This window comes from Eptatretus burgeri, chromosome 13 (genome assembly GCF_056783735.1).
Source record: "Eptatretus burgeri isolate ZD-2024b chromosome 13, Ebu_testis_v1, whole genome shotgun sequence".
NCBI classification, from domain to species: Eukaryota; Metazoa; Chordata; class Myxini; order Myxiniformes; family Myxinidae; genus Eptatretus; species Eptatretus burgeri.
The window spans coordinates 55,747,333-55,773,378 of NC_140973.1; the positions used below are offsets into that span (position 1 = coordinate 55,747,333).

At 46.3% G+C, this 26,046-nt stretch overlaps 1 protein-coding gene and 1 non-coding gene across 8 annotated transcripts in view; both read right to left on the minus strand.

Annotated features, from left to right (window-relative positions):
• LOC147014519 (peptide chain release factor 1-like, mitochondrial) overlaps positions 1-26,046 on the minus strand; it is a 98,847-nt gene that overhangs the window by 26,283 nt on the left and 46,518 nt on the right. Inside the window, exons 1-5 of one of the 7 annotated variants that reach the window (XM_085852532.1) lie at positions 12,710-12,763; positions 9,770-10,407; positions 9,509-9,597; positions 2,061-2,142; positions 1,844-1,951 (exon numbers count right to left, since the gene is read on the minus strand). In XM_085852532.1, coding sequence (XP_085708658.1) covers positions 1,844-1,951; positions 2,061-2,142; positions 9,509-9,597; positions 9,770-10,328 — 838 coding nt within the window. In that variant the 5' untranslated portion in view covers positions 10,329-10,407; positions 12,710-12,763. Of the gene's footprint in view, positions 1-1,843; positions 1,952-2,060; positions 2,143-9,508; positions 9,598-9,769; positions 10,408-10,621; positions 10,922-12,085; positions 12,346-12,374; positions 12,764-26,046 lie in introns of those variants that run through there. The other 6 variants (XM_085852531.1, XM_085852533.1, XM_085852536.1 and 3 more) reach the window with 6 other exon arrangements.
• TRNAV-AAC (transfer RNA valine (anticodon AAC)) lies at positions 13,075-13,147 on the minus strand. Its single transcript has one exon. It is a non-coding gene; the product is annotated as a tRNA-Val (tRNA).

Genomic DNA, 26,046 nt, shown 5'->3' on the forward strand with positions numbered 1-26,046 from the left:
AAGCAAATGTCCGAATATATTTTAAAATTCGTGATAGACTAAAAAACAACAACAACAACAACAACAGCAACAACAACTTCAGATATTTCGTCACGTGCCTTCACTGAGCCAAGGAGAAAAAAAAATAAAATGTGCCTTGATGGAGAAAATAAGTTTCGGGTATGCTAAACATTACCGCGACGTGTTTCGACTTATGAGTAACTTACAAGGAACTTGTGTCGACGTGTGTCAACGATCGCATATCGTGCCTACAACTTATTCCCAGCGTAGCGGAACGTGTGAGCCATACGGTGAGTACGTCGTAAAATTTTCAGCATGCTTGAAATTTCACGACGTACAAAACGTACCACGAAATATGAGAGCGTACTTCATCGTTTTTCAGCGTGCTCTTAACGTATACACAACTTACCCATACCGTATTCGACGTGTGCCAGCGTTTTAGACACATTTTTCATAGGTCGGCATACGCTGGCTAAATCGTCAAGGTGTGATTGCGATGTTGACACTTCCAATTCTCAGGCAGTTACGATTTAAATCGGCGAGCGGCAGCTTTTTAATAGGCTAAGCCACGTGATCGTCGGCGATAAGTGCAGCGCGCTATGCCGAAGTGAGACTATCGTTGGGCATAGGTTGTGAACGCCGACAACAGGCTAAGCATTCGTTGGTAGAAGTTATCGATAAGACAACGAAATGTTCTGTGCCCGTTACTAATATGTTATGCATACGACCAACACGTTATGAATACGACCAAAACTTAAAAAAAAAACATCAAAATTTCAGCGTACGCCAACGTTTTACATACATTTTTATACGTTGCCATTGCTGGCTAAATCGTCAAGGTGTGACAGCGCCTTAATATCCGAAGATAAAATCTGTGCCAGCGGTCATGCAGGAGCCTCTATTGCAGCATCTTTTTTTTTTTAATACAGCACATTAACTTTTAATTTTTATTCAGCAATAAGGTGACTTGTTTTGCAGTACTACAGGGTGCCCCACAGAAAACCAGGAAATTTGGTACAGTTTATTTAAAACAAAACAAAAGCAAACTTAGATGTAGTGTAAAACAAAGATACACTTTATTTTCAAACAAAACAAAAGCAAACTTAGATGTAGTGTAAAACAAAGATACACTATATTTTATGTTAGTTTATTGATATGGTAAAATATGGCAAAATAAATCTCAAAATCTCAAATTTCCTGGTTTTCTGTGGGGCACCCTGTATTATGTACTATTATGATACTACACTTATTTTAATGTATTATTTAATAATTCTGCACAGTTCCATGCAAAGAAATGTAAAAAAAAACACAAAGAAAGGCTGTTTTAGGGTCAATTTTTCAAGACCCTGGAACATATCCCCATTTCAACCCATAAGTTTAATTATTCCCTCAACAAAAATTCCTCCAACACGAGGGTACCCCCAGCATGCATCCCCTGCATTGGAGGAAGTTTGACTGCATTTCAAAATGCTGTGGATGGGTTCTGACAAAACTTGGTGGATGAGTTGGGTAGGTGACATGAAAATGCCGATTGGATTTTGGTTCAGGTCCGGATCCAGATCCAGCACATCAGTGGGAAACAAAACGCAAATTGTTCAGCCTGACAGAGGTACGCGCTCTATTGAGTGTTGGTATAGTTTTCTCTGTATACTTCCACATCTCCAACATAATTTCCTCTGTTTAGGTCCAAGTCTCTGTTACTATAGTTAGCTCTGTGTACATACATATATCTGTACCATAATTAGCTGTGTGTTTGCGCATGTCTTTGTAGCATAGTTAGGTGTGTCTATAAATTCACATCTCTATACCATAGTTAGCTCTGTGTACTTCCATGTTTCTGTACCAATGTTAGCAGGAGCAAAGTCGAGGATCTCAAAAGTCCAGCCCATGTGTTTGGCATATCCTTCATACATTTGAAAAACTTCACCAGCAAACTGCTGACATATGTCTCCTGGGAAGGGGTAAAACAGGTTCAAATAAGTGCAAGGTGCCCCTCAAAATACAAACAACACTGTGCATCGACCTACAAGTATAATCCCAGGAGCAAATGTCCCAATTACCTGCTGTGGTGACGCCAGCAAGCACCTCAAGAAAAGCCTGCCCATGATCATGAGGTTCCCGAGGTATCAGCACGGTCAGCAGCTAAAAGCGAGAGAGGTTTGTTAACTCCATTTATTCTGCACATCATGAGCATTCATTTTGCTTCCTTATGACCTCCCCCACTGAAGAAGGAGGAGGTTATGTTTTCACCCCTTTCTGTCAGTTTGTTTGTTGGGTCACCGAAATAGGTGACCCTTATTGTCAGTAATTCTGTCTGTTTGGATGTTTGTTCGTTTGTCATCAGCATAATTGGTAGTAAACGTGGGCGGATTGTGACCAAACTCGGGTGGTAGGTACATCTTATGACCTCGTGCTTTGGAAATTGTGATGGTTGCTAGGGACGCTTTGGTTCCCTAGCAACAACCGAAAAACATTCAAAATCGGTAGCGTTCACGCGAAATCAATTCCGAAAGCCATTATCCCACGTAAGGTTATGAAATTTGGCACGAATGATCTACCGGTGATGCTCTATCAAATATATTCCGGTTTTTATGATATATGGAATACTTTACCAGCAGCGCCCCCTACAATTAGGGTATGCGCGAAAATTGGCGAAAATTGAAGGCCCCCGAGCGACCAGGTGAGTGCATCGATACGAATGAAACTTTGCAGGTTCATGGTACTCAATGAGTACCACAACTTTGCCTCAGGACACATTGACCGATTTCGCTTAAGTCAGGGGTCAAAGGTCAATTAGTGCAAAAATCGATAATATGCTAGAGCTGGCGGTGTCTTCGCGCCAAATGCTACTCCTCCTAGGGTTATGGTCGGATGGTCATGAAAATTCACATTAATCGTCTGGAATACATTGTGCACAAACAATCGAGCCGGATTTTCGATTTAGATCTTTGTTCACCCACAGCACCCCCTCGAACTTTGGGGATTTCCGATTTCAAACCGAATTTTCGGTACTTTTCATTCAAATGGATACCGAGTAGTTATCAGTAGATGGAAATGGATGAGATTTGATATGCATAATCTTAAAGTGATTCCCTATCCGCTATATGACATCCATTTTGCTCTATATCTTATAGTTTCCATGCTCGGCGACCCATCGCCGCCTACCGGCTTGTCCGTTTGTTTGTGTGTGCAGGATGTCTCAAAAAGTCGTGGACAGATTCGGATGAAATTTTGTGGACAGGTTTGGTGTTTGACAATGATGAACCGATTAGATTTTGGTGAAGATTCAGATCCTCAATGCCAACGAGAGAGCATGGACACCATCATCATGAGAAGGTGCTGGAACTGGATTGATCATATACTGAGAAGAGAACCATACAGCATCCCAAGAATATCCCTGCACTGGACACCGGAAGGGAGAAGGAAAAGAGGGAGACGCAAAACCACTTGGCGTCGAACTGTAGAGGAGGAAATGAAAACTATGGACCTGACCTGGGGTAGTGTCCAGAAGCAAGCCCAGAACAGACAGGGGTGGAGAACCTTCGTTGCTGCCCTACATGCCAGGATGCATAATGGGCAGTAAGTAAGTAAAAAGATCCAGATCCGGATCCGGCCACTGGAATTTTTAAAGTGATTCTTCACCATTGAGAGACAGGGCCAAAAACGATATATTGCACGGTATCTCAAAAAGGTGAAGATCCAAATCCGGATCTGGATACGAGAATTGTTTAAGTTTTCAAGTGATTCTTCACCATTGAGAGATAGGGCCAAAAACGGTATAGTACTGTATATAGCATGATATTTCAAAAATGTATTGGGCCCGATATGTTCTCGTGGATCAGGAATTATGTGGCGGAGGTATGCGCTCCACCGAGTACCCTTCTAGTTTTTAATTGTTTCTTGCCATTGAGAGGTAGGGCTAAAAACGATATTGCATGATATCTCAAAAGGTTGTGGACGGATCCAGATTACATTTTGTGGACAGGTTCGGTGTGTGACAAGGACAAACTGATTACATTTTGGTGAAGATCCGGATCCGGATCTGCCGACTAGAATTTTGTAAGTGATTCTTCACCATTGAGAGATAGAGCTAAACGAATATATGGCATGATATCTCAAAAACTCGTGGACGGATTCCGATGAAATTTGGTGGACAGGTTGGGTGTGACAAGGAAGAAATGATTCGATTTTGCTGAAGATCCGAACCTGGATACAAGTTATTTCATTTTTAAAGTGATTTTTTTCACTTTTCAGAGATTGGGCCAAAAACGATATATATATATATATATATATATATATATATATATATATATATATATATATATATATATATATATATATATATATATATATATATATATATATATATATATATATATCATGATATTTCAAAAATGTATTGATTGGGCCTGATATGTTCTCGTGGATCAGGCATTGCGTGGCGGAGGTGTGAGCTCCACCGTGTGCCCTTCTAGTTTTTTTCAGTGATTCTTCACCATTGAGAGATAGGGCGAAACTGATGTACAACACGAGATCTAAAAAAGTTGTGGCCTGATTCGGATGAAACTTAGCGGACAGGTTTGGTGTGTGGCAAGGACGAATCAATTTGATCTTGGTGAAGATCTGAATCCGAATCTGGAAATGAGAATAATTTAAATTTTTTAAGTGATTCTTCACCATTGAGAGATGAGGCCAAAAATGATGTAGTACTGGATCGCATGATATTTCAAAAATGTATTGGGCCTGATATGTTCTCGCGGATTAGGCATTGTGTGCAGGGCCGGATTAACCACTAGGCCCGTGAAGCCCGGGCCTTGGCCTCCGAAAAATATTTGGCCTACGAAAATTTCCGACGACGTTTTTTTTTTTCAGTCTTAATTATGTGACTCGACATGTGCAGGAAGGCTGAACACACCGTGAGCGAAGGCGGCTGGCACACTGCCAGACAGTGATCGTCGACAGTGAGCGTGGGAACCATGTGATCACATCACAATCAGCCAATCACAGGCATCGCCGCTATCATCTGGCTGATGGGTGGAGTAACGTTCGTGCTGAGTATGAACATACTGGCACCCTCTTACTTTCCTGCGAGTTATCGAGCATCCTGACGCTTGCAGTTCTTCGTTTTGCTCTCATTTGTCGTTTTTTATTCTTGACTATGGCCGATGGATATATTCGGCACCACAACAGCGGTACTTGCAAACGCGACAAAAAGAAGAGGTGTGAAACAGAAACAAAAAGACTGTCTGGATCCATCATGAATTTTTTTTCACCTCACCAGAGTCGAGATGAGCAAACGGAATGTGCTTGCAGAGTCTTCTGATGTCAATGTCGAGGGATCAAGTAATCTCGCACTGCATCACATTTCGAAAGCTGATGATACCAATACCGTCGCATCGAGCAACGAGAGAAGAATTGGAACAACTGCAGCCAGTGCTGCGGCTCGTAGTTTCAATCCTGATCCTGCTGAATGAACTCTTTCCGCAGAACTCGTGGATAATTTCATCCAGAATCCTCCCTGCCAAGATAGGAACGCAGATTTTTCGGATACAACCCGAGTGTATCCAGATAAAACACGGTATTTTCGGCGCGAACACTTTCAGCGGAAACTCACAAACGGGGAAACGGTGAACAGGGACTGGATGCTGTTTTCTCCATCAAACGGTAAACTTTACTGCTACGTGTACAAACTCCTATGTCCAGACGGCGATGATCACGAAAGCCATCACAGTAATTTTCGAATTGGATTCAATGATTGGAAGAATGCCTCTGCACGTCCAGCATCGCACGAGCGTGGGACTGCCCATATTCTCGCAATCAAAAAGTCACTCGAAATGAAGGTGACAGACAGGATTCACACATCATTTGAACAGCGGTACCTCCACGAGGAAGCTTACTGGACTAATGTCCTGAAGCGAATTGTCGCTGTAATATCGTTCCTCGCCGAAAGAGGGCTTCCGTTCGGGGCACGACTGAGTATCTGGGTTGTGCTAACAATGGAAACTATCTTGGTTGTCTTGAACTAGTCTCAAAATTCGATCCATTTCTCGCCCAGCATCTTGAAGTGTATCGGAACAAGGGAAAGGGAAGTGTATCGTACCTGTCATCAACAATATGCGACGAGTTTCTCCTACTACTGGCCAAAAAGTGAAATCTACCATCGTGCGAGAAATAAAAGATGCTAAATATTGTGGTGTTTCCATCGATTCGACGCCAGACGTTTCGCATATCGATCAGTTGACGGTAATATTTCGATATGTGATGCAAGATGGTAGCGCCGTCGAAAGGTTTCTACAGTACGTCGACATTGAGCATCACGATGGTGAATATCTGTTTGGAAAATTGCAAGAGGTACTGGAAGCCAATGAGATTGATCTCAAGGATTGTCGAGGGCAGTCGTACGACAGTGCAAGCAACATGTCCGGTGTCTATTCAGGCGTACAAGCAAGAGTCTGTAAAATTAATCCATTGGCTCAGTGGGTACCAAATGCTGCGCACAGTTTGAATCTGGGAGGAGTCGCTGCCGCAGAGAGTTACTTGGAAGCCGTCAAATACATTGGACTTAGTCAAGCCGTGTATAACTTTATGTGAGCATCTCCCCAAAGATGGGCCATTTTAAATAAGTCACTTAATGAACATGCCATCAAACTCAAATGTTTGTCCGAGTCTGATACAAAGTGGTCGGCTCGCGCGGACGCTTGTAAAGCGTTTTCCGCAAGCTACAAGGACATAATGAAGGTGCTAATGAAGATAGCCGAGCACCCTAAAGACACTCCGTCAGTGAGACTGGAAGCCAAAGCATTGACTAAGAAGATGGAACTGACCAAAACAGCAATCATGTGTGCTGTCTGGTCTGATCTACTTGGCAACATTGATCGAGTAAATAGATGTCTCCAACAACCTGGAATAGATGTCGGAGCGGTTAAGCAGCATTACGATGCCCTCCATGAATACATAGAGTCACTTCGAAATGATGAAAGATTTGATGCATTTCAGGACCGCGCCAAAAAGATGGTTGAGTCCATCATTTACGCTGATAATAATCGTCGGGTCAAGAGGCGAAACAAGGCCTTCGATGAAAATGACGAGGAAGAAGAAACCCCAAATTCTGGCAGGGAGAAGTTTAGAGTTGAGACGTACTTCTCCATACTCGATCGCCTTCTGACAGAAATCCATAGGAGAAGAGAGAGCGATCAGAAAATCACGGATCTGTTTGGATTCATCCCCACGGCCAACAGCCTCGACCATGATACACTCTCTCACAGAGCAGAGAAACTGGTTTCAGCATACCCTGCTGATGTTGAAATGGACATAGTTCAGGAAATAGAACTTTGCTCGAAATACTCCAAGTTCATCGATGCATCAGACATGCTCAAGTACATTATTCACAACAATTTGACACAGACATTCCCCAATATTTTTGTTGCCCTCCGAATATATTGTTCTATGTTTGCTACGAGCTGCGAGGGTGAACGCTCCTTCAGCACACTAAAGTCCGTGAAAAATTGTCTTCGGTCGACTGTGGGGCAGGTGCGCGTGTCCACGCTCGCTCTGCTTTGTGTTGAATCTGAGCTGATGAAGCAAATCGATTTATCCGAAGTGATCGCGTCGTTTGCCAACCAAAAGGCACGAAAGAAGGCGTTTCAGCAGGGTGGAAATTGAATATACATACATTCCTCCGAATTTGTTTTCTGTATCGTTTGTTTCTCAATTTCGAAGCCGAATTGGATTTTACAGGCACTTGTATATTTGAAAGTCGGACAAATCGCCATTTACCGCAGTCTGTTCCGATTAAATTTCATGTTAAAAATCGTCGTTTTGGTCACTCTTGAATTTGGCCTACGAAATCTCAAGGGCCTTGGCCTACGAAGACCTTCATCCGGCCCTGATTGTGTGGCAGGAGGTATGCGCTCCACAAACTGCCCTTCTAGTTCAACCGGTTCAACCTTGCACAGCAGTCGTATTCAATATTTTTGTTGAACAGAAAAATAATTGCATTTCCTTTCTACTTTGCTTATGAATGGCAGTATAAGCTCAAACACTTCCTGTAAATTAGAAAAATCTTTCACAGTTACACCCCAATTTAAGTCTCCCCCTTTTACGTCGTTTCGAAAATACGTCATCACTTTATTAATACCACTATCTGACTTGGTCACCTCAACCCACACTTACGTCACTGAGAGCAATTGGTCCTTTCTCATGTCCATTGCCTCAGCCTTCACCAACACCTACCTGCACACAAACTACTTTGTGTCACACATAAATAAATGTACTGCATGTAGCGTGGCTAAAATGCAGAGTAAAAGTGCTACCTTAGAAGTTATTCGTCAAATGAATGCTGGTGAATTTGCCGTTGATATTGTCGGGTTATTAGTTTGCCTCTGACTACAGTACATACCGTCTATTAAAAATGGCAACAATCATTGGGAGGCATGGCTGATTCGACGCTTCCAGAAGGGATACCGAACCGAAGAAAAATTCAAATTCTAAAATATGTTCTTTATTTGTATTTAAATGTCGACTAATTGCTTTTTAAAATATGTGTACTAGCAGGAGCTACCTGGCGCAGCCCTGGAGAGGGTGGGGGTGGGGGCGTTGCTCGCCTGGTTGAGCTTTTCCTGGTCGTGGTTTCGAAAAGTGTTGGACATTGAAAAGCTATGGAGTTGTTGGTCTCCTGGTGGTTAACTTTTTCCTGCGAGTCGGCGGCAGCACAACCTGACCCCACATCCCAACATACACTTTATAGCAGCCTTTGGTGGCCTTAAAATGGACATGAAGGCCAGCATGTGGTAGCTTAAAACTTTGCCCAGATTCTGAAGAACTCAACCAAAAATTTGGGACCTCTAAGTGCTACGATTAGCCAATGAAAGAATAACGTACAAACACACAAAATATTTACTTTGATTTGAATATAACTGTCATTAACCAAAAAAAATGGTAATATAATGGTATGGGTAAAAAGTGAAATACAATACTGTACATAACATGTATGCATGGTTTTGGCTTAATGCTAAGGGTGGGGGGCTTGGGATCCGAGGATCCTGAGTTAAAATCCCACTCAGCTGTTTAATTAATACCAGGTGGGGTTGACTCTGCCTGTCATCCTTCCGAGATCGGCAAAATGAGTGCCAGCATTCTGGTACTGTGTCGGAGTGGCTACCCGTTCAGGATTGTGCCCAATAGCCAAGGAGACTGCTTCGGCAGCACCAACGCTCCGTACAGAGTATGGTCCCAATGGATGGATGGATGGACATGACATGTCGATCTTTGGAACGCATCCACCCCCAATTCCATGAATTATTACGAGAAAAATTGCTTTGACCATTGTCGTTTCGATATTCACTGCACTTTTCAGGAGCGCATCCCCAACGTAACCCGGGTTCTTACAATATATTCACACAATGGTAAAGTTGTATAACCATTTGCAGATAAAATTGCTAAAGCTTGTATAATAGTGGTGGTCATTGTCATTTCACTGCGTTTGTGCATGTGATATCGATCCCGGTACCTCTCGCTCAATCGCATGAATCTCCTGTTCCAGCTTCGTTTTCTCTTCCAGGGCGAGGGGCACCAAGTTCTGTTCTTCCGCTTGCAAGCCTGCCGAAAATCGTTTATTAATGGTCAAGTTACAGGGCCTTCGCGGTCAAATCCAGGACCGGAAACTGTCATCAACATCTACATACAAAGTGAAAGGAAAGTGAAATTCCCCAAAATGTCAACAAAAAATATTTAAATTTTCTCAACCAACTAAACAGAAGGATTTACCAACCATTTAGAAGTTGCTTCAACTCTCGCCGCTCTCTCAACTTCCAATCAAGAACCTCGAGCAGTTCTGCAGCTGAATGGGACCGCTGCTGTGGCAAACTTTCACACCCAACGTCCAGTTTTCCCCGGATCTGGGTCCGGCCTTCTCGAATCAAATGACGCAAGTACAGACATAATGCGGGACGCTTTGTTTCCGGAACAAACGAAAGTTCAAGATCAGTAAAAACATCGTCTGACGTGTTATCGGTTGAGTAAAAATTCTGCACACTACAAACGTGCAGCGGACGACTGCCAAGAAGGTCTCCACCTCTGAGTGAGCAAAGGTTCGAGCGTTTTTTGTGGAAGTTCGACACAGGTACACATGTGCTACACGCAGGGCATAACTTTGACAGCAAAAGTGGGTCAGATCCCATCCTGTTGGACATTCCTGTCGAGTGCCTGAACCTGCGAGTCATTCGAGCCGGTATAATGTGTCCAACCAATTCGCTCAGAGTGCCAGAAATGAGCCATGGATGTCGCAGACGGGACAGGCCGACGATCCAGAACCGAGGATGAAGACCCATGATCCATCTAAGGGAGTCTCAATTCTTGAGTAACTACCATGAGTAGTACAAGGTGGAGCCAACGACAGGAGATTCGATCCTAACACAATAAAAAAAGACAAATATATACACATCATTTTTAACCAATTGTCCAAAACCCATTGTTTCAAGCTCTTGTTTAAAAAGCTCAATGTGGCATTCCCGAGTACTGCACAAACCTCGACACAATGAAAACTCGTTTCACATTCTGTTATTCGACATAGAACGTCCTGGTCATCCATGTCAAATACATCAACATCAATGAATGTCCTTACCTTTTATAGTGTTGCGACTCGGGATTTGGGAATTACCAAGAGGAGAAGCACTCCGATTCCTCCCGAACGCCCAGCACTGTAGACCCACCTGCCGTGGATAACTCCGCGGTCTGTCGGGTTGCTAAGCTTTGAGAGAGAATTGCAATGAACAGGCTATTGTGGTTGAAGTGGCTTTACTCACCTTGTGTGACCACATCTCTCACAGCGGTGATTACAATATGGTGATTATGGAATGTTGTCTTAATATAATCACATGCTTTCCTCACCTTTCATCATGGCGATTAAAACACCCCTCACAGGGTGGGGAGGGAGGAGAAAGAGGGGTGGGGAGGGGAGGGGAGGAGAAAGAGGGGAGGGGAGGAGAAAGAGGGGAGGGGAGGAGAAAGAGGGGTGGGGAGGGGAGGAGAAAGAGGGGTGGGGAGGGGAGGAGAAAGAGGGGTGGGGAGGGGAGGAGAAAGAGGGGAGGAGAGGGGAGGAGAAAGAGGGGAGGAGAGGGGAGGAGAAAGAGGGGAGGAGAAAGAGGGGAGGAGAGGGGGAGGAGAAAGACAGCGGGGAGGTAGAGAGGGAAAGAGGGGAGGGTAGAAAAAGGGAGAGGAGGGAAAGAGGGAGAGGAGGGAAAGAGGGAGAGGAGGGAAAGAGGGAGAGGAGGGAAAGAGGGAGGGAGGGGAGAGAGAGGATGAAAATGAGAGCGGGGAGGGGGAGAAAAAGGGGGAGAGATGGGGCGGGGGAGAGGGGTGGGGAGGGAAGGGAGAGAGGTGGGGGAGGGAAGGGAGAGAGGGGTGGGGAAGGGAAGGGGGAGAGGGGTGGGGAAGGGAAGGGGAGAGGGGTGGGGAAGGGAAGGGGGAGAGGGATGGGGAAGGGAAGGGGAGAGGAGTGAGGGAGAGAGGGGTGGGGAAGGGAAGGGGGAGAGGGGTTGGGGAAGGGGGAGAGGAGTGGGGAAGGGAAGGGGGAGAGGGATGGGGAAGGGAAGGGGAGAGGAGTGAGAGAGAGAGGGGTGGGGAAGGGAAGGGGAGAGGGGTTGGGGAAGGGGGAGAGGAGTGGGGAAGGGAAGGGGGAGAGGGATGGGGAAGGGAAGGGGGAGAGGAGTGAGGGAGAGAGGGGTGGGGAAGGGAAGGGGAGAGGGGTTGGGGAAGGGGGAGAGGAGTGAGGGAGGGGAGAGGAGTGAGGGGGAGAGGGGTGAGGGAGGGGAGAGGGGTGAGGGAGGGGAGAGGAGTAAGGGACGGGTGGGGAAGGGAAGGGAAAGGGGAGAGGAGTTGGGGAATGGGAGAGGAGTGAGGGAGGGAGGGGAGAGGAGTGGGGAAGAGAAGGGGGAGAGGAGTTGGGGAAGGGGGAGAGGAGTGAGGGAGGGGAGGGGGGAGAGGAGTGAGGGAGGGGAGGGGAGGGGAGAGAGGAGAGGGGTGGAGGTGCCCGCTATTACTCCAACAGACACTGCATGTTTAATTAATCATCTCGTACACGCCTCACCTCCACATAGTTGTATTTATTGTAGACGTTTATTTATAAAATCCCATGTACGTAAACTAGTTACTGTACACGAGGTAGTGACCCGTTAACCGTGTACGAGTTTGAAGAGGAAACACATAGTTTTCAGTGAAGCAAGTGTAATATGGACGTTCGTGTTGAACACTTCACACACGATTACGGACGGACGGAGTCTCTGACATATCTTCATGAAGAACATGAGAAAGCCGCAAGGTCTCGGTCAATCGGACCACACGGTGTCATTTTTATCCAAACACACAACCCGACTCACCTGCTCCAATATTCGAGGAGAGTAGTGGGTTGTGGGTAAAAACTTCTGTGAAATTGGTGGAAAAAAAAAATCCAGATCTATATTGATTGGTTTATCAGCGCCTTGAATATGAGCCTCACGTCAAGACGATCCAATTGAGTGTTTGGATAAAACATGGCACCACCAGGGAAGTGAAGGGAACTCTTCGTGGTTTCATGAACAATTCCCATTTAACCAGACAAGTCTTTATCAACAAATTCCAATGGAAACATCACAAACCCGTCTTTCACCAATTGACGAGGTTTTCTATTTTAAAAAAACATAATAATAAACAACGATGAATAGTTTGGACGGACTGATGTAAACGACTATTTAAATGTCATGAATCTTCACCCCGGAAATAAAACTGCATCGACGACCCGGAAATGAATGGCAGAGTTGGTTGAATGGTGAGAAATTATTTGTTTACTTTAAAATGTAAAACAAAAATAAATACGAAAATACAACAATGATCGTTTTCAGGTATTAAAATACACAGGATGAAAATAGACACCATCGGCATGATACCAATACACCGCAATGTTTAACGCATTTCATTGCCACGTGACCTCAGCTTGGTGAACGTCCAAACTGCACATCTCAAGGATTAAAAAAAAAAATACTATTTTAATATGGGGGAAAAAAATGTTTTCTCTCAACAAGTTCAGAATTCAAATAAAAATGTTTCCGCCCGGTTTCGAACCGGGGACCTTTCGCGTGTTAGGCGAATGTGATAACCACTACACTACGGAAACGATGCTCAAGCATTGTCTGTATACTTATTTAACCGATTTCAATTATTTTATAAATTCATTTTACATCATTAATAATTTGCTTAGTTATTTTATTCACCGTATATATTCCACAAAACAATCGTCAAACAACGCTAGAGACAAGCTATCTGAATCGTTTAATCACCAACGATGTGACGTTAACCTCCTCCACTCCACTCGTTACCCCCCCCTCCGCTCCACTTGTTACCCCCCCTCCCCTCCACTTGTTACCCCCTCCCCTCCACTTTTTACCCCCCTCTCCTCCACTTGTTACCCCCTCCCCTCCACTTGTTACCCCCTCCCCTCCACTCGTTACCCCCCTCCCTCCACTCGTTACCCCCTCCCCTCCACTCGTTACCCCCCTCCCCTCCACTCGTTACCCCCTCCCCTCCACTCGTTACCCCCTCCCCTCCACTTGTTACCCCCTCTCCTCCACTCGTTACCCCCTCCCCTCCACTTGTTACCCCCTCCCTTCCACTCGTTACCCCCCTCCCCTCCACTCGTTACCCCCTCCCCTCCACTCGTTACCCCCTCCCCTCCACTTGTTACCCCCTCCCTCCACTTGTTACCCCTCCCCTCCACTCGTTACCCCCTCCCCTCCACTTGTTACCCCCTCCCCTCCACTCGTTACCCCCTCCCCTCCACTCGTTACCCCCTCCCCTCCACTTGTTACCCCCTCCCCTCCACTTGTTACCCCCTCTCCTCCACTCGTTACCCCCTCCCCTCCACTTGTTACCCCACTCCCCTCCACTTGTTACCCCCTCCCCTCCACTTGTTACCCCCTCCCCTCCACTCGTTACCCCCTCCCCTCCACTCGTTACCCCCTCCCCTCCACTTGTTACCCCACTCCCCTCCACTTGTTACCCCACTCCCCTCCACTTGTTACCCCACTCCCCTCCACTTGTTACCCCCTCCCTCCACTTGTTACCCCCTCCCCTCCACTCGTTACCCCCTCCCCTCCACTCGTTACCCCCTCTCCTCCACTCGTTACCCCCTCCCCTCCACTTGTTACCCCACTCCCCTCCACTTGTTACCCCCTCCCCTCCACTTGTTACCCCCCTCCCCTCCACTCGTTACCCCCTCCCCTCCACTCGTTACCCCTCCCTCCACTTGTTACCCCCTCCCCTCCACTTGTTACCCCCTCCCCTCCACTTTTTACCCCCTCTCCTCCACTTGTTACCCCCTCCCCTCCACTTGTTACCCCCTCTCCTCCACTTGTTACCCCCCTCCCCTCCACTTGTTACCCCCTCCCCTCCACTTGTTACCCCCTCTCCTCCACTTGTTACCCCCTCTCCTCCACTTGTTACCCCCTCCCCTCCACTTGTTACCCCCTCCCCTCCACTTGTTACCCCCCTCTCCTCCACTTGTTTCCCCCTCCCCTCCACTTGTTACCCCCTCTCCTCCACTTGTTACCCCCCTCTCCTCCACTTGTTACCCCCTCCCCCACTCACTTTCATGTCGAATGCAATTACAGTATTTTAACTCTAATTCGCATCTCTTTCAGAATCATTTTTAGTACAAATTTTCTTTTTAAAAATGAAGACGACATCTCGTAATGATTGGACCAGAATGCAGCAGATAACTGCAAAATACCCCTAGAATACTTCGGTTTGTGATGCAAGCATGAAATTTGGCACAAATACTCTCTTTGGTCGACTGTGTTAAAAAATGGCGCTGGCCACGAAAAAAATCAAGATGGCGACCATTTTCCAAGATGGCCGCCATCCAAATTGAAAAGAATTATTCCTAAAGCAAGTATTTGGATTAAAGACAATATTTTGAGCGTATACCTAGGTTTTAGGGGTCAAATAATCTAATAGGAATGTTGTCTGGGCTCCAGTATGTGGTGTAGTCTGCGGGCCTACGGGGAGGGGCATGATGATGATGCATGATGGGCGTGATGATGGGAGGAGTGGTCGTGGTGGTCATCGTATCTGCAAGGGATATAAGGTGTGCGCGCCGCCTGAGGCGTCGTAGGAATGCAGTAGTCGAACGCGGCTCGTGCGTGTGCATACGTAATAAAGGAGAGCCGCCGGGCAGAGTACGCCCGCGCTCGCGCTTGTACAACACAGCCGGCTCGACTGTCCTTCCGCTCGTGTCTGCCTGCTAAGCATCTTCCATTTCAGTACATTACACAGTACATAATCAAATGGTCAAAGCAAAGATGGCGTCCAAGATGGCCGCCGTGAAATCTATAAATCCGAATATTTCAGGAACTGTGCTGAAAATATTTTCTTATTTTCATCAGAATATCTTATGTTGCAAGCATGAAATTTAACATAAATGATCTCTAGTCTCCAAGGATCACTCTTTATGCAAAAATATTGCTCCTGCTGAAAATTAAAATGGCTGCCATTTTCAATATGGCTGCTAAGTCGTATCTCCAGAAAAATCAAGCTGGTAATAATCATTTATCATTTCACAAAATTTAGTGGTAAAATACTTTTATTTCTGATTTATTGCATACATGTTCACTTGTTTGTCATATATTGCAAAATTACCTGTCATAACAAAGATGGTGTCCAAGATGGTCGCCGTAAAACTTAAAAATATCTCATCAATGAATAAACATAGAAATACTAATTACTATAAGTCAGCAAATAGGTAATAAAGATAATGGATTTCATTAGAATTATTACTTATTTTGTCAGATTGCATTTTAGAGAGTGGAGGAAAGCTTAGCATAATTATAATAGAGTGACGTCAGCACACAACCAGGGCCCACTGGTGACGTCACTGCTGTGAAACTCAACATGGGGTTCAGTGTCAGCTGATCTAGCTTTACTAATGCTGTAGTAATAGACTAGTAGTTGTAGTATAGTTTAGTTTAGTGTTCCAAATGCTGTCTAACAGCCCCATATCCAGTAGCTAGTAAACAGTAGTTTGTAGTTACTAGATTTAGTTAGATAGCCACGCCTGAATTGACAGGGTGTGCCAGCACGGGAGAGCCGAGCCAAGGGTAAGGGGATAGGATACATTACTTGCTATACATGACTTGCTCATGTAGTTACCCGAATGGTGTGCAGATCACACGGGACTTAAATGACACTGGATGAATGACCGGGCTAGGTGTAGGTCATCCGAACCTAGTCGTATCCCATACAGGAATGTGCATTGATTAAGGTGGTAAAAGGATAAACCCTCGACCTTAATCAAAATAACAAATCCAATTTTAGCCAAGAGGCAAACAGACTGGACTAGATGCTGTCTTTGCCAAAAAGACAAAAAGAATGAAGCCCTGACTTCCCCTCCTACTCATTATGTCCCAGAACATGATGGGTATACTATGCTAGCGACCAATATACCTCTATTCAATGAGATCAGTGCACTCCCATTGGTTTTAGACCCAGCAAGACTGAATGAGGGTGGAGGTATAGAGGCAACGCTGAGAAGGAATGAGGAAAAGTACCACATGAGGTGTCAGTTGTTATTTAATAACACTAAACTCGATCGTGCCAAGAAACGTCGATCCGACTCTCGTGGTGGTGAAACAGATGAAGGGCATGTGAAGCAGCGACGAACTAGCCATGATGGTCAAGTATGTATTATGTGTGAAAAGGCATCACCTGAATCTGACCTTCGGCAAGTTATGACCATGAACTTGGACAAGAGGCTGCACGAGTGTGCTCAAACATTGAATGATGGCACGTTGTTAGCAAAACTGGGTGGTGGAGATGCCATTGCCCAGGAACTAAAATAGTGTTACGGTTGTGGAAATTCGCATTACATCATAAAGGGTCCGCAGGTGAGATATATCGGTAAGTTCATGTGTAGTTAGCCCAAACCCGTTGTTTAAAGGGAATATATGTGATCCATTCGGGCTGCGATTCTTCAGTTAGTCGTTCTTCTTTGGCTATTGTTAATTTGGTGCAAGAACAACAACGAACATCGCCACAACCAACATCTCAACGATCACGCCATTCACTACACGACGCCAACAATCACGTCATTCACTACACGACGCCACCTTCCACAACTACGCTACCACGTCTTCGCCACTCGCCATTCAACGAGCACCGTGCGGTCACGATCTCCACGGGACGAATGAAAGGAGCGGAGTGGCAACAGCAACTCCCGCTTAAATATCTCCCGCCAAGATCTCCCGCCCAAAACGCCGCGCTTTGGCATGGGGGAGGTGCGATTTGAACCAGGGGTCAAAGGTGAAAAAGGTGGGGGCCTGATTTTGGGGGAATGATTCCCTGGCCCCGAGCCAAATCTGACTTTCCCCGTCCCCCGCACGGCGCGGGGAGGGGGGAACGCGAGGGCACGCCCCTTTTTGGGAAGCTTCCAGAAGGGAGGTGGAGACAGAAATGGGGTGGGGCAAAGGGGCGGAGCCAGCCCCAACAAAAGGCGTGGGTGTGGAGAGTTGGAGGCTCTTGGTTCGTTCAAGCGATTGACAAAAGGCGTGGGCGTGAAGGTCGACGAGAACGTCGTTCCCTTTCCTGTTCCCTTGTTCCTGAAGGGGAATTGTGGTGATCGTCCCTGGTCGGAGGTTCTGTTCATTCGTCCGAGCTGTCGGGCGGACGACACGAGCGACGCGCGGCACGAGCTCGCGGACCACGCCTGAGGGACTCGGAGTTACGGTCGCCAAGGACTCGACGCGCTCAGGGAAGTCGCACTTCCATTTTCTTTTGGGGTTTTGTGTAAATGTGTGTGTGTGTGTGTGTGTGTGTGGTGCCAGTCTGGTCAAGTAGAACTGTTTAAGTGTTGCCGTGTAAGTCATATTCGGTTGTAGATCTGCGTTGGTTCTTTGCTTGTGTTTTTCTTTACATAAATGTATACGTGTATTGCTTTTGTTCCTTTGTTTTATTGTAATATACGTGCCTTCCGTGAATAAATGTGCTTGTCCGATTGTTCCCCGTTTTGCTTTGTCTTTTCCTTTTATTGAATCTTCATCTTGCATCACGTAAGGGATTCGTAGTGGGTTTCAACATCCCGGTAATTAATCGGAACCGTCAAGGCCGACGATAACTCCGCTCGGTTATCCCTGTAATACGGAACGAACCGCTTAAGCGGTTCGTGTCCGGAGTCGGCCTGTGGCGTGGTCTCATCCCTCGGCAGATTACCCGTGCAAGTACCATAGGTATATCGACTTTCGGCGATTTACCCTATCTCGCGCGGGTGGACTGCGGACTGGGTGGTGGTGGGGTTAAACCCCCACCCGTGACTGGTTTCTGGCAGTAGTCCCAGAAGGGTCACGACTGAATTGTCCGTCCGGTGGGCGACGCGGTCGCGATTCGAGTTACGTGGCCGATCGCACGCCGGCGGGTGCGAATTCGAAACAATACCATCGTGCATGTCTCGCTACTCTGTACAACAGGGAGAGATACCATCTCAGAAGTCTTGAGAAAGACGCATCAAACTAAGGAAGAACCAGATGTGTACCCACTGGTTCTTTCGGAATTGGTGAATTACATTGTTGAAACCAGTCTGAATTCAGACGGTCCCACAGTCTTCCCCCTTGCAAATATTTACCAGTTATACCAACAACGTCTGGCACAACTGGCTGTTGATACTCCCACTGTCAATACTGTGGTGTTTGAGGTGCAATACAAATACCACCAGATTAAAGGATAAATTATTGGCTGAAATCCCTGAGCTTGAAGCTCACAAAAGGGAAGAGGTGTGCTTTTAGCATTCCAGAAAGATGTGGCTTTGTCACTATCAAAAGCATCAGAATACTCTGATGCACTTGTGATGGCTAAAGCTGCAAAAATCTTGAGATAACACATACTAGACCATCAATCAAGATTTGATGGCACATTTCCTGAAGGCTGTGTTAAAGATGCTATACCACCCATTCTCCTTCAATTCGTCGGGATGGTTGAACATGGAGCAAACATCAAATCACAACTGAGATTTGGGGCTTCAAAGTCTGACCAGGCCATTTCCCAGCTGCTGCAGTATAACTGCTATTCCCGATACAAAGAGGGAGCAGCAACACACAGACACTCCAAAGACAGAGAAACACCATTCCCAGTGTACATGGGTCTCTATCTTTGCCAAAACCAGGAAGAGAAGCCTGGTAGAAATGCTGTATGAGCATGGCCTCAACATCTCCTATGACTACTAACCGTCCATGGTTGATTTTCCCTTTGCATAATGCGAAGAATTTTTCTATCCATATCTGTCAAGTTAGTAAACCTTTAAAATAAAAATCTTGATTTTGTTCCAAACGCTAGTTCGTGAACAATGGTTTATAGCTATTGTGGCAGCCATCTTGGACTCCCATCTTTGTTTCAGCAGGATGCATGGGAACTAGGAATCTAAAACCATGTCTACTTAATTAGTTGATCCAAAAATTATGAGTCTATGTTTATTATTTCCTGAAATAGCATTGCTTTGGTTTTGTGGCAGACATCTTGGATGCCATCTTTGTTACAACCATGCTGTGAGGTGTTACATTACAAAGAATAATCATGCTAAAATCTTAGACACAAAAAACTTTGGTTTTACACCCTTAATGTTGTGTTTTGTTTCAAATATTTAGCTGCAGAAAAGAAATTTTCTGTGCATATGGCGGCCATCTTGAAAAATGGTCGCCATCTTGGAATTTTGCGTGGCCAGCGCCTTTTTAAAAAAAAATTGGACCTCAAAGAGTATTTGTGCCAAATTTCATGGTTGCATCACAAACCGAAGTATTTTTGCAGTTATCTGCTGCACTACCAGCCCAAACGATCAAAGCGATGGCTTTTAATTATTAAATAATCCCAGAAGGAAAAATGACATTGATGACAAAATGAGTTCTGGTAATGCCAGATTTACAGGATCTAGAAGCAACACCCACAACATCCTACCCCTCCAATGCACATGTGAATCACCATTTAAATGGGTATAACCCCAGAAGCATGAAAATTACAACAAACAAAAACATCAGCATCCAAAATTAACTCTAGAAATCAATCATCAAATCGTCTTTGAAACACTCTGGACGTCTTTTGATTCGAGAAGAGCGTCGGGAGTGTGCTGCTGTTTTTCTGGCGGGAAAGACTCCAGTAGCAAAAAAAAGAGTCTTGTTGAAATTGCTCCGGCGGTGTAGCATTGGGCGAAGGAGCCTCATCCATGCTGCGGAGATGCCGACGGTTTCGCCGGGACACATGTCCCTCTGGAATGTTGATGATATCGGAACGTGGCGTTTGGTGTCTAGTCGTAATGACCGCTGGTTCCCAGGTCTTGTTACGCTGTCCCCCAGTAAAAATGGCATCAGCTCTTCAGCACCAGGTCATATAAATGTTTATCACGTTGCCGTTGCTGCACCAACAAACGCCGAACATAAACTGGAACTTGTGGTTCCAGAGCCCAGTCACTACACGGCAGTCGATCTCTGGGTCTCCTGCTCAGCAGCTGTGCTGTAGAGTATGGAAGACCTGCCAATGGTGTGCTCCAGCAGGATAGTAACATCAAATGGGCATCGTGGCCACCCTCGACGGCTTTTCTGAGCCCTTGCTTGATAGTCTGTACTGCACACTCAAATTGTCCATTAAACTGATGATGCGAGAAGCACCCACCCCCTTCGGGAGCCGTCAAGGGGTCATGTTATTATATTTATGCCTATTTTACTCCAAGGGGTCCGAGGATTACATTCCCAAAAAATGGTTGCGATCGGTTCAGCTGTTTTTGCAGTACCTGGGAACAGACAGACGGACAGATGGTGAATTATTGTAAGATGTGGGGCTGGAGGTCATAACCTTGAACCCCCATTCCTGAATTTCCTGAGCTCAGGACTGGCAAATGGCATGTTGTCCATAAATAATTTCTCGGGTAAGCCATGTCTGGCGAACACGGACTTCAGAGGTTCAACGACGTGCTTTGCAATGAGCCCACAGATGCTTATGACCTCAAGATAGTTGGAAAATAATCCACAATCAGGAGGAAATGCTTTCCAGCGAAGTAGAAAATGTCCGCTCCCACTTTCTGCCCTCGCCCCCAGGGGAAGATCATGTAGCAAAAGTGGCTCTTTAATGTTAGCTGGTCTGGACTTGGCACATGTTGAACACTTGGCAACCAGACTTTGTATACAAGTTGATACTTGGCCAAAAGACCACTTGGTGTGCCCTGGCTTTACATTTCTCTTGCCCAAAATGGCCTTCGTGTATTTGCCGCAGAATGTCTGAGCGGTGTGTGGCAGGAATTACCAAATGCTCACCAACAAAAACCATGCCATTTGCCACGTGCAGCTCAACCCCGAGATGCCAGAAAGGTCTGATGGACCTTTCTGATGATGATGGACAAGGTTGGTCTGGAGCATTGGCCAGCCGTTCAGAATGTAGCCGGCCAGTATTTGTAAATCGTTGTTATCCGCAGTGGCACCATGCTACAGGTCTAGCTTGCTCTGGCTGACTTGCAATTGAGGTAACACCAGTCAACAAGCGTATTATGCGACTTAGGATTCGTCACTCCTTGGGGGTCGTTTCCCTGGTCTCTGTATATGCTCCGACTGAGGCGAGTGATCTCACCGTGAAGGAGGAATTCCATCCCCGCTCGAGTCTGATTGATCATTGCCCCAGGTGAGATACTCTTGTCATGTTGGGGGATTTCAATGCATCGACTGATGCTGATAGGGATGGTTATGAGACATGTGTTGGTCCCCATGGGTCTGTAACCGTGAACCTGAATAGCACGAAGTTCCTTGACTTTGCAAGAAGTCATGGACTTAGGGTGGCTGGTTCATGGTTTCAGCACCCACAGGCTCATCGCTGGACTTGGTATTCCAACACTGGTGATGTTACAAAGGAGATTGACCATGTGCTCTTTGATGGCTGCTGGAGGATGATCCAGAACTGCAGGTTCCACCGGAGTGCGAAGTTCCTCAAAACCGAAAGCAGGCTTGTTGTAGCAACTCTGAAGGTGCAGCTTAAATCTGAGATAAAGGTACCATTTCAGCCTTGGCTGGATGTTGGCAATTTGAAGGATAAGACGGAAGCTGAGGAGTTTGCAAACAGGTTGAGTGTGGATTTGGGGGCGTCTGGGTGCTTTTGTGAATCCTGAAGAGTTGTGGAGTGCCTTCAAGACCACAGTCCTTGATGTTGAAGGTGGATGTCTTGGAATTCACCGAAGGGTGAAGAAAAATTTCATCTCTCAAGAGACAATGAATACCATTCACCAGTCAGAGGGCCAGGCTTAATGGCAGAGCTGAGTTGTTCAGGGAGTTGAGGTGTAAAACTGTACGTGCGCTGATGGTGGACAAGGAGACCTATGTGCGAGGAATCTGAGGGGGTTGAGCATCACCTGTGGTCAAGTGGTTCTTATCCTGCTTACAGGAGAATTTGTGCATTGCATTCCTCAAAGCCCACCCCTTGGTGTACTGCAGTGAGAGCGGAGGGTGGTGAGCTCTTGACAGAGTAGTCCGAATTGAAAGCCCGCTGGGCTCGTTACTTTAAGCTGCTGTACCAGACTGACCCACCACCTGTTGAGTTGGATGTCAGGGGAGTTACTATTCCAACTGCTGACACTCCACTAAATTGTGGTCCACCTTTGTTTGTGGAAACACAGGCTACGACGAACCAGTTGAAATGGGGTAAGGCTGCTGGGATCTTTGGCATCCATGCTGCACTTCTCAAGGCTGGTGTAAATGCTGTACTGGTATCATTGCATGCAATTCTGTGCTCTTTTTGGAACACAGGCAACATCCCAACTGACTGGAAGAGGGACCTTGTTGTCCCTTTCTGGAAAGGGAAGGATGATCACAAGGACTGCAACAACGACCAAGGGGTGACACTGCTCTCGGTACCGGACAAGGTCTTTGCTCGGATAATTTGTGATCGGGTTCGCCACCATCGACTTGAGCACCAGTGACGAGAGCAGTCAAGCTTTACACCAAAGAGGTCGATTGACCGCATCCTTGCACTTCAAGTCCTCAGTGAACAGAGACGAGAGTTTCGGCAGGGGCTGCTTGCAGCCTATGTTGATCTCCGTAAAGCGTTCAATTCAGTGAATCGGGATGCACTCTGGAGGATTATTGGTCTTCATGTGGTGCCACCAAAACTGATCAATCTGATGTCTGAACTCTCTTCTGGAACTGAGAGTGCTGTGAGATGTGGTGATACCATCTCTGAGTTATTTCCAGTTGTTACTGCAGTTCATCAGGGGTGTTTACTGGCCCTCACACTTTTCAGCACCTGTCTGGACTGGATTCTGGGGAGGATGTCGGGGAGATCAAGATGCAGTACATCGTTTTGGAGTGTCAAGATTTCTAACCTTGATTTCACAGACGATGCAGTCATCTTTGCAAAGACATTGGATATCCTTTTGAGGGCCCTCAAAGTGCTGAATGAGGAGTTGGAGCCACTGGGATTATGGGTTTCCTTGGTCAAAACTAAGATCCAGGCTTTCAAAGACATCTTGGATGCTGCTATCATGTCTGTACCTGTTTATGGTGAGGATGTCAAGGTCACGGAGAGATTCATTTTCATTGGCAGTGATATTCATGTCTCCGCTGGCGATGAGCCAGAGGTCATCAGACGTCTGGGTCGGGCCTGGGGAATCGTGGATTCACAAAATCATGCGGTGTGGCGCTGTCAGTACCTGTGAAGGAGGACGAAAGTCCAAGTCTTCAGGCCCTTGGTGCTTCCAGTCTTGCTCTACAAAAGTGAGACTTGGACTCTGACTTGGGATCTGAGATGGAGACTTAACTCCTTCGGGACCAGGTCTCTTCGGAGAATCCTTGGCTATCACTGCTGGAACTTTCTGTCCAATGAGCAGTTGCTTTGAGAGACTCAGATGAGATTTGTAACCTGTATAGTCCGTGAGCATCAGCTGTGGATGTATGGACATGTGGCTCAATTTCCTGACACTGATCCTGCTCACCAGATTCTCTCAGTGAAGGAGCCTCGTGAGTGGAGGAGGCCAATGGGCCGACCACGTGCCTCGTGGTTGCAGCAGGTTGATCGGCATCTCAAGGAGATGGGGATGGGCCAGCCATCTGCCTGGGGGATGGCCAGATGGAGGCCCCTGGAGTACTGCCGGAAAGTGGACGCAGCGACTCGCTGCTCCGGCGCATGCTCCCATACCTGACCTGACCTGGAAGGGAAGGGGTGGCGGGTCGGTAATGGGTATAGGTGAGGGGCACAAGATAATAGAAAAATATTATGTAAATAATATATGGGGATGACACGAGATGGTGATGCACCACCTGTTTCAAGCCTTGTCGGGAACAGTGCGATGGAACGCCATCAGGAAGACGATTCCACAAACGGGAGAAAAGGAAGACGGGAGAGGTGGTTAAAAAACAGGGGATGCCCACTGACCTGCATTTAATGTTACAGCACCAGGCTTTACGATTTTTACCTTCCTGCGGGTGATGCCAATCATTTTGAGCTTTATATTCAACAGATTCCAGAAGAGACAGACCTGATGCTGGGGGTGCCAGACCATCATGGGGAGCTGTACTTCATCAAGCTACCTTGATCACGTGTCCAGTTTAATAACGTTATATTAATTGGGGTCGGAAAAAAATAATTCCAGCTGGCCTAGTTACCCCTCCTTCACAGTGGTCCAGTGAAGAGGTTTCAGACAAGATGAAGGTTTTGCCAGTTTTTCCTCTTCTTCTACTTCTCTTTAGACCTACGCCTTTATTGGCTCTCAGCCTTGTTTTGGAGAAATTTCAATTGAAAAAAGAAAACGCGAACAAACTGACAAAGGTCCCTTGTTGACCAAAACGTTTCGTAGATTTTCCATGTATTAGTCACAGTAATCGAGTTATAAGGGATTAATTAGTTTTTGAAATCCCATAAATTACAAGTGATCTACCTGTACGTTTAATTTGCTTCAATTGCTGATCGATTGTCGTCGTTATCGTCATAATAATCCCCAAAAAGATCTGTCCGGATTCCTGGCATAGTCCTGCATCCTGCATCCTGTGCTGGTGCACAGTGTCCTGCATCCTGCAATAGTCCTGCATCCTGTGCCGTCAATGGTCACTCCATTCATGTGTTCTTAAAAATCGCCAGTGACTCGCACATGGTCAAATCAATCGGACGTATCCATGAGTTTTTTTTCTGTATGTCCACTTAAACCATTATACAGTGCTTGTAATTTGTTATCACAGATCATCAAAGATATATATATATTTTTTTTTTTTGTTGTTGTTGTTGCGAATTCGCGCCCGCCGGTGTGTGATTGGCCGCGTAACGAATCGTGACCGCGTCGCCCACCGGTCGGACAATTCAGTCGTGACCCTCCTTGGAACTACCACCAGGAGCTTGTCACGGGTGGGGGTTTAACCTCACCACGATCGTGCCAATTGCTCACCCACGCAGGATAGGGTTGCTCGCCAAATTCGACCTACCTAAGTACCTGCGCGAGTAGTCGACCGGGCGATCGTACCTCGCCGCAGGTCAGCCTAGGACACGAACCGCTAAAGCGGTCCGTTCCGTGCTACAGTGATAACCGAGCGGTGTTATCGCCGACCTCGACGGATGTGATTCTGTTTCGCGGGTGCTTACACCCCTCTACCAATTTCTTCTGTGATGCAAGATGGCACTTTCAAAACAGGGAATAGGACGCAACGAACGGGGAACAGTTCAATAAGCACATTTATTATTAGACATTGCACGTATTTAGAGTCGCAGCAATGAATCATGCACATATGTACAGTCAAAGCAAGCAGATAAAAGAATTACCACCGAATAAAGCATTTTATTTGCACACACAGTCACTTAAACAAGTCTACTTACTAGACGGCGCCACCACATGCATTTATACAAAAAGCAAAGAAAAGTCACCCCCAAAGACAAGGGTGGCAGACAGGTCCATGGACCGAATGTGACGTGGAGCCTGGATGAACGGTCAGGCCCACGAGACCGAAGGGTCTTACCCGCGCCCTCGTGGCGTGACGGTGGGCAGGTTGCGACGTCTACTCCTCCACGGCCTGGCGTGACTGC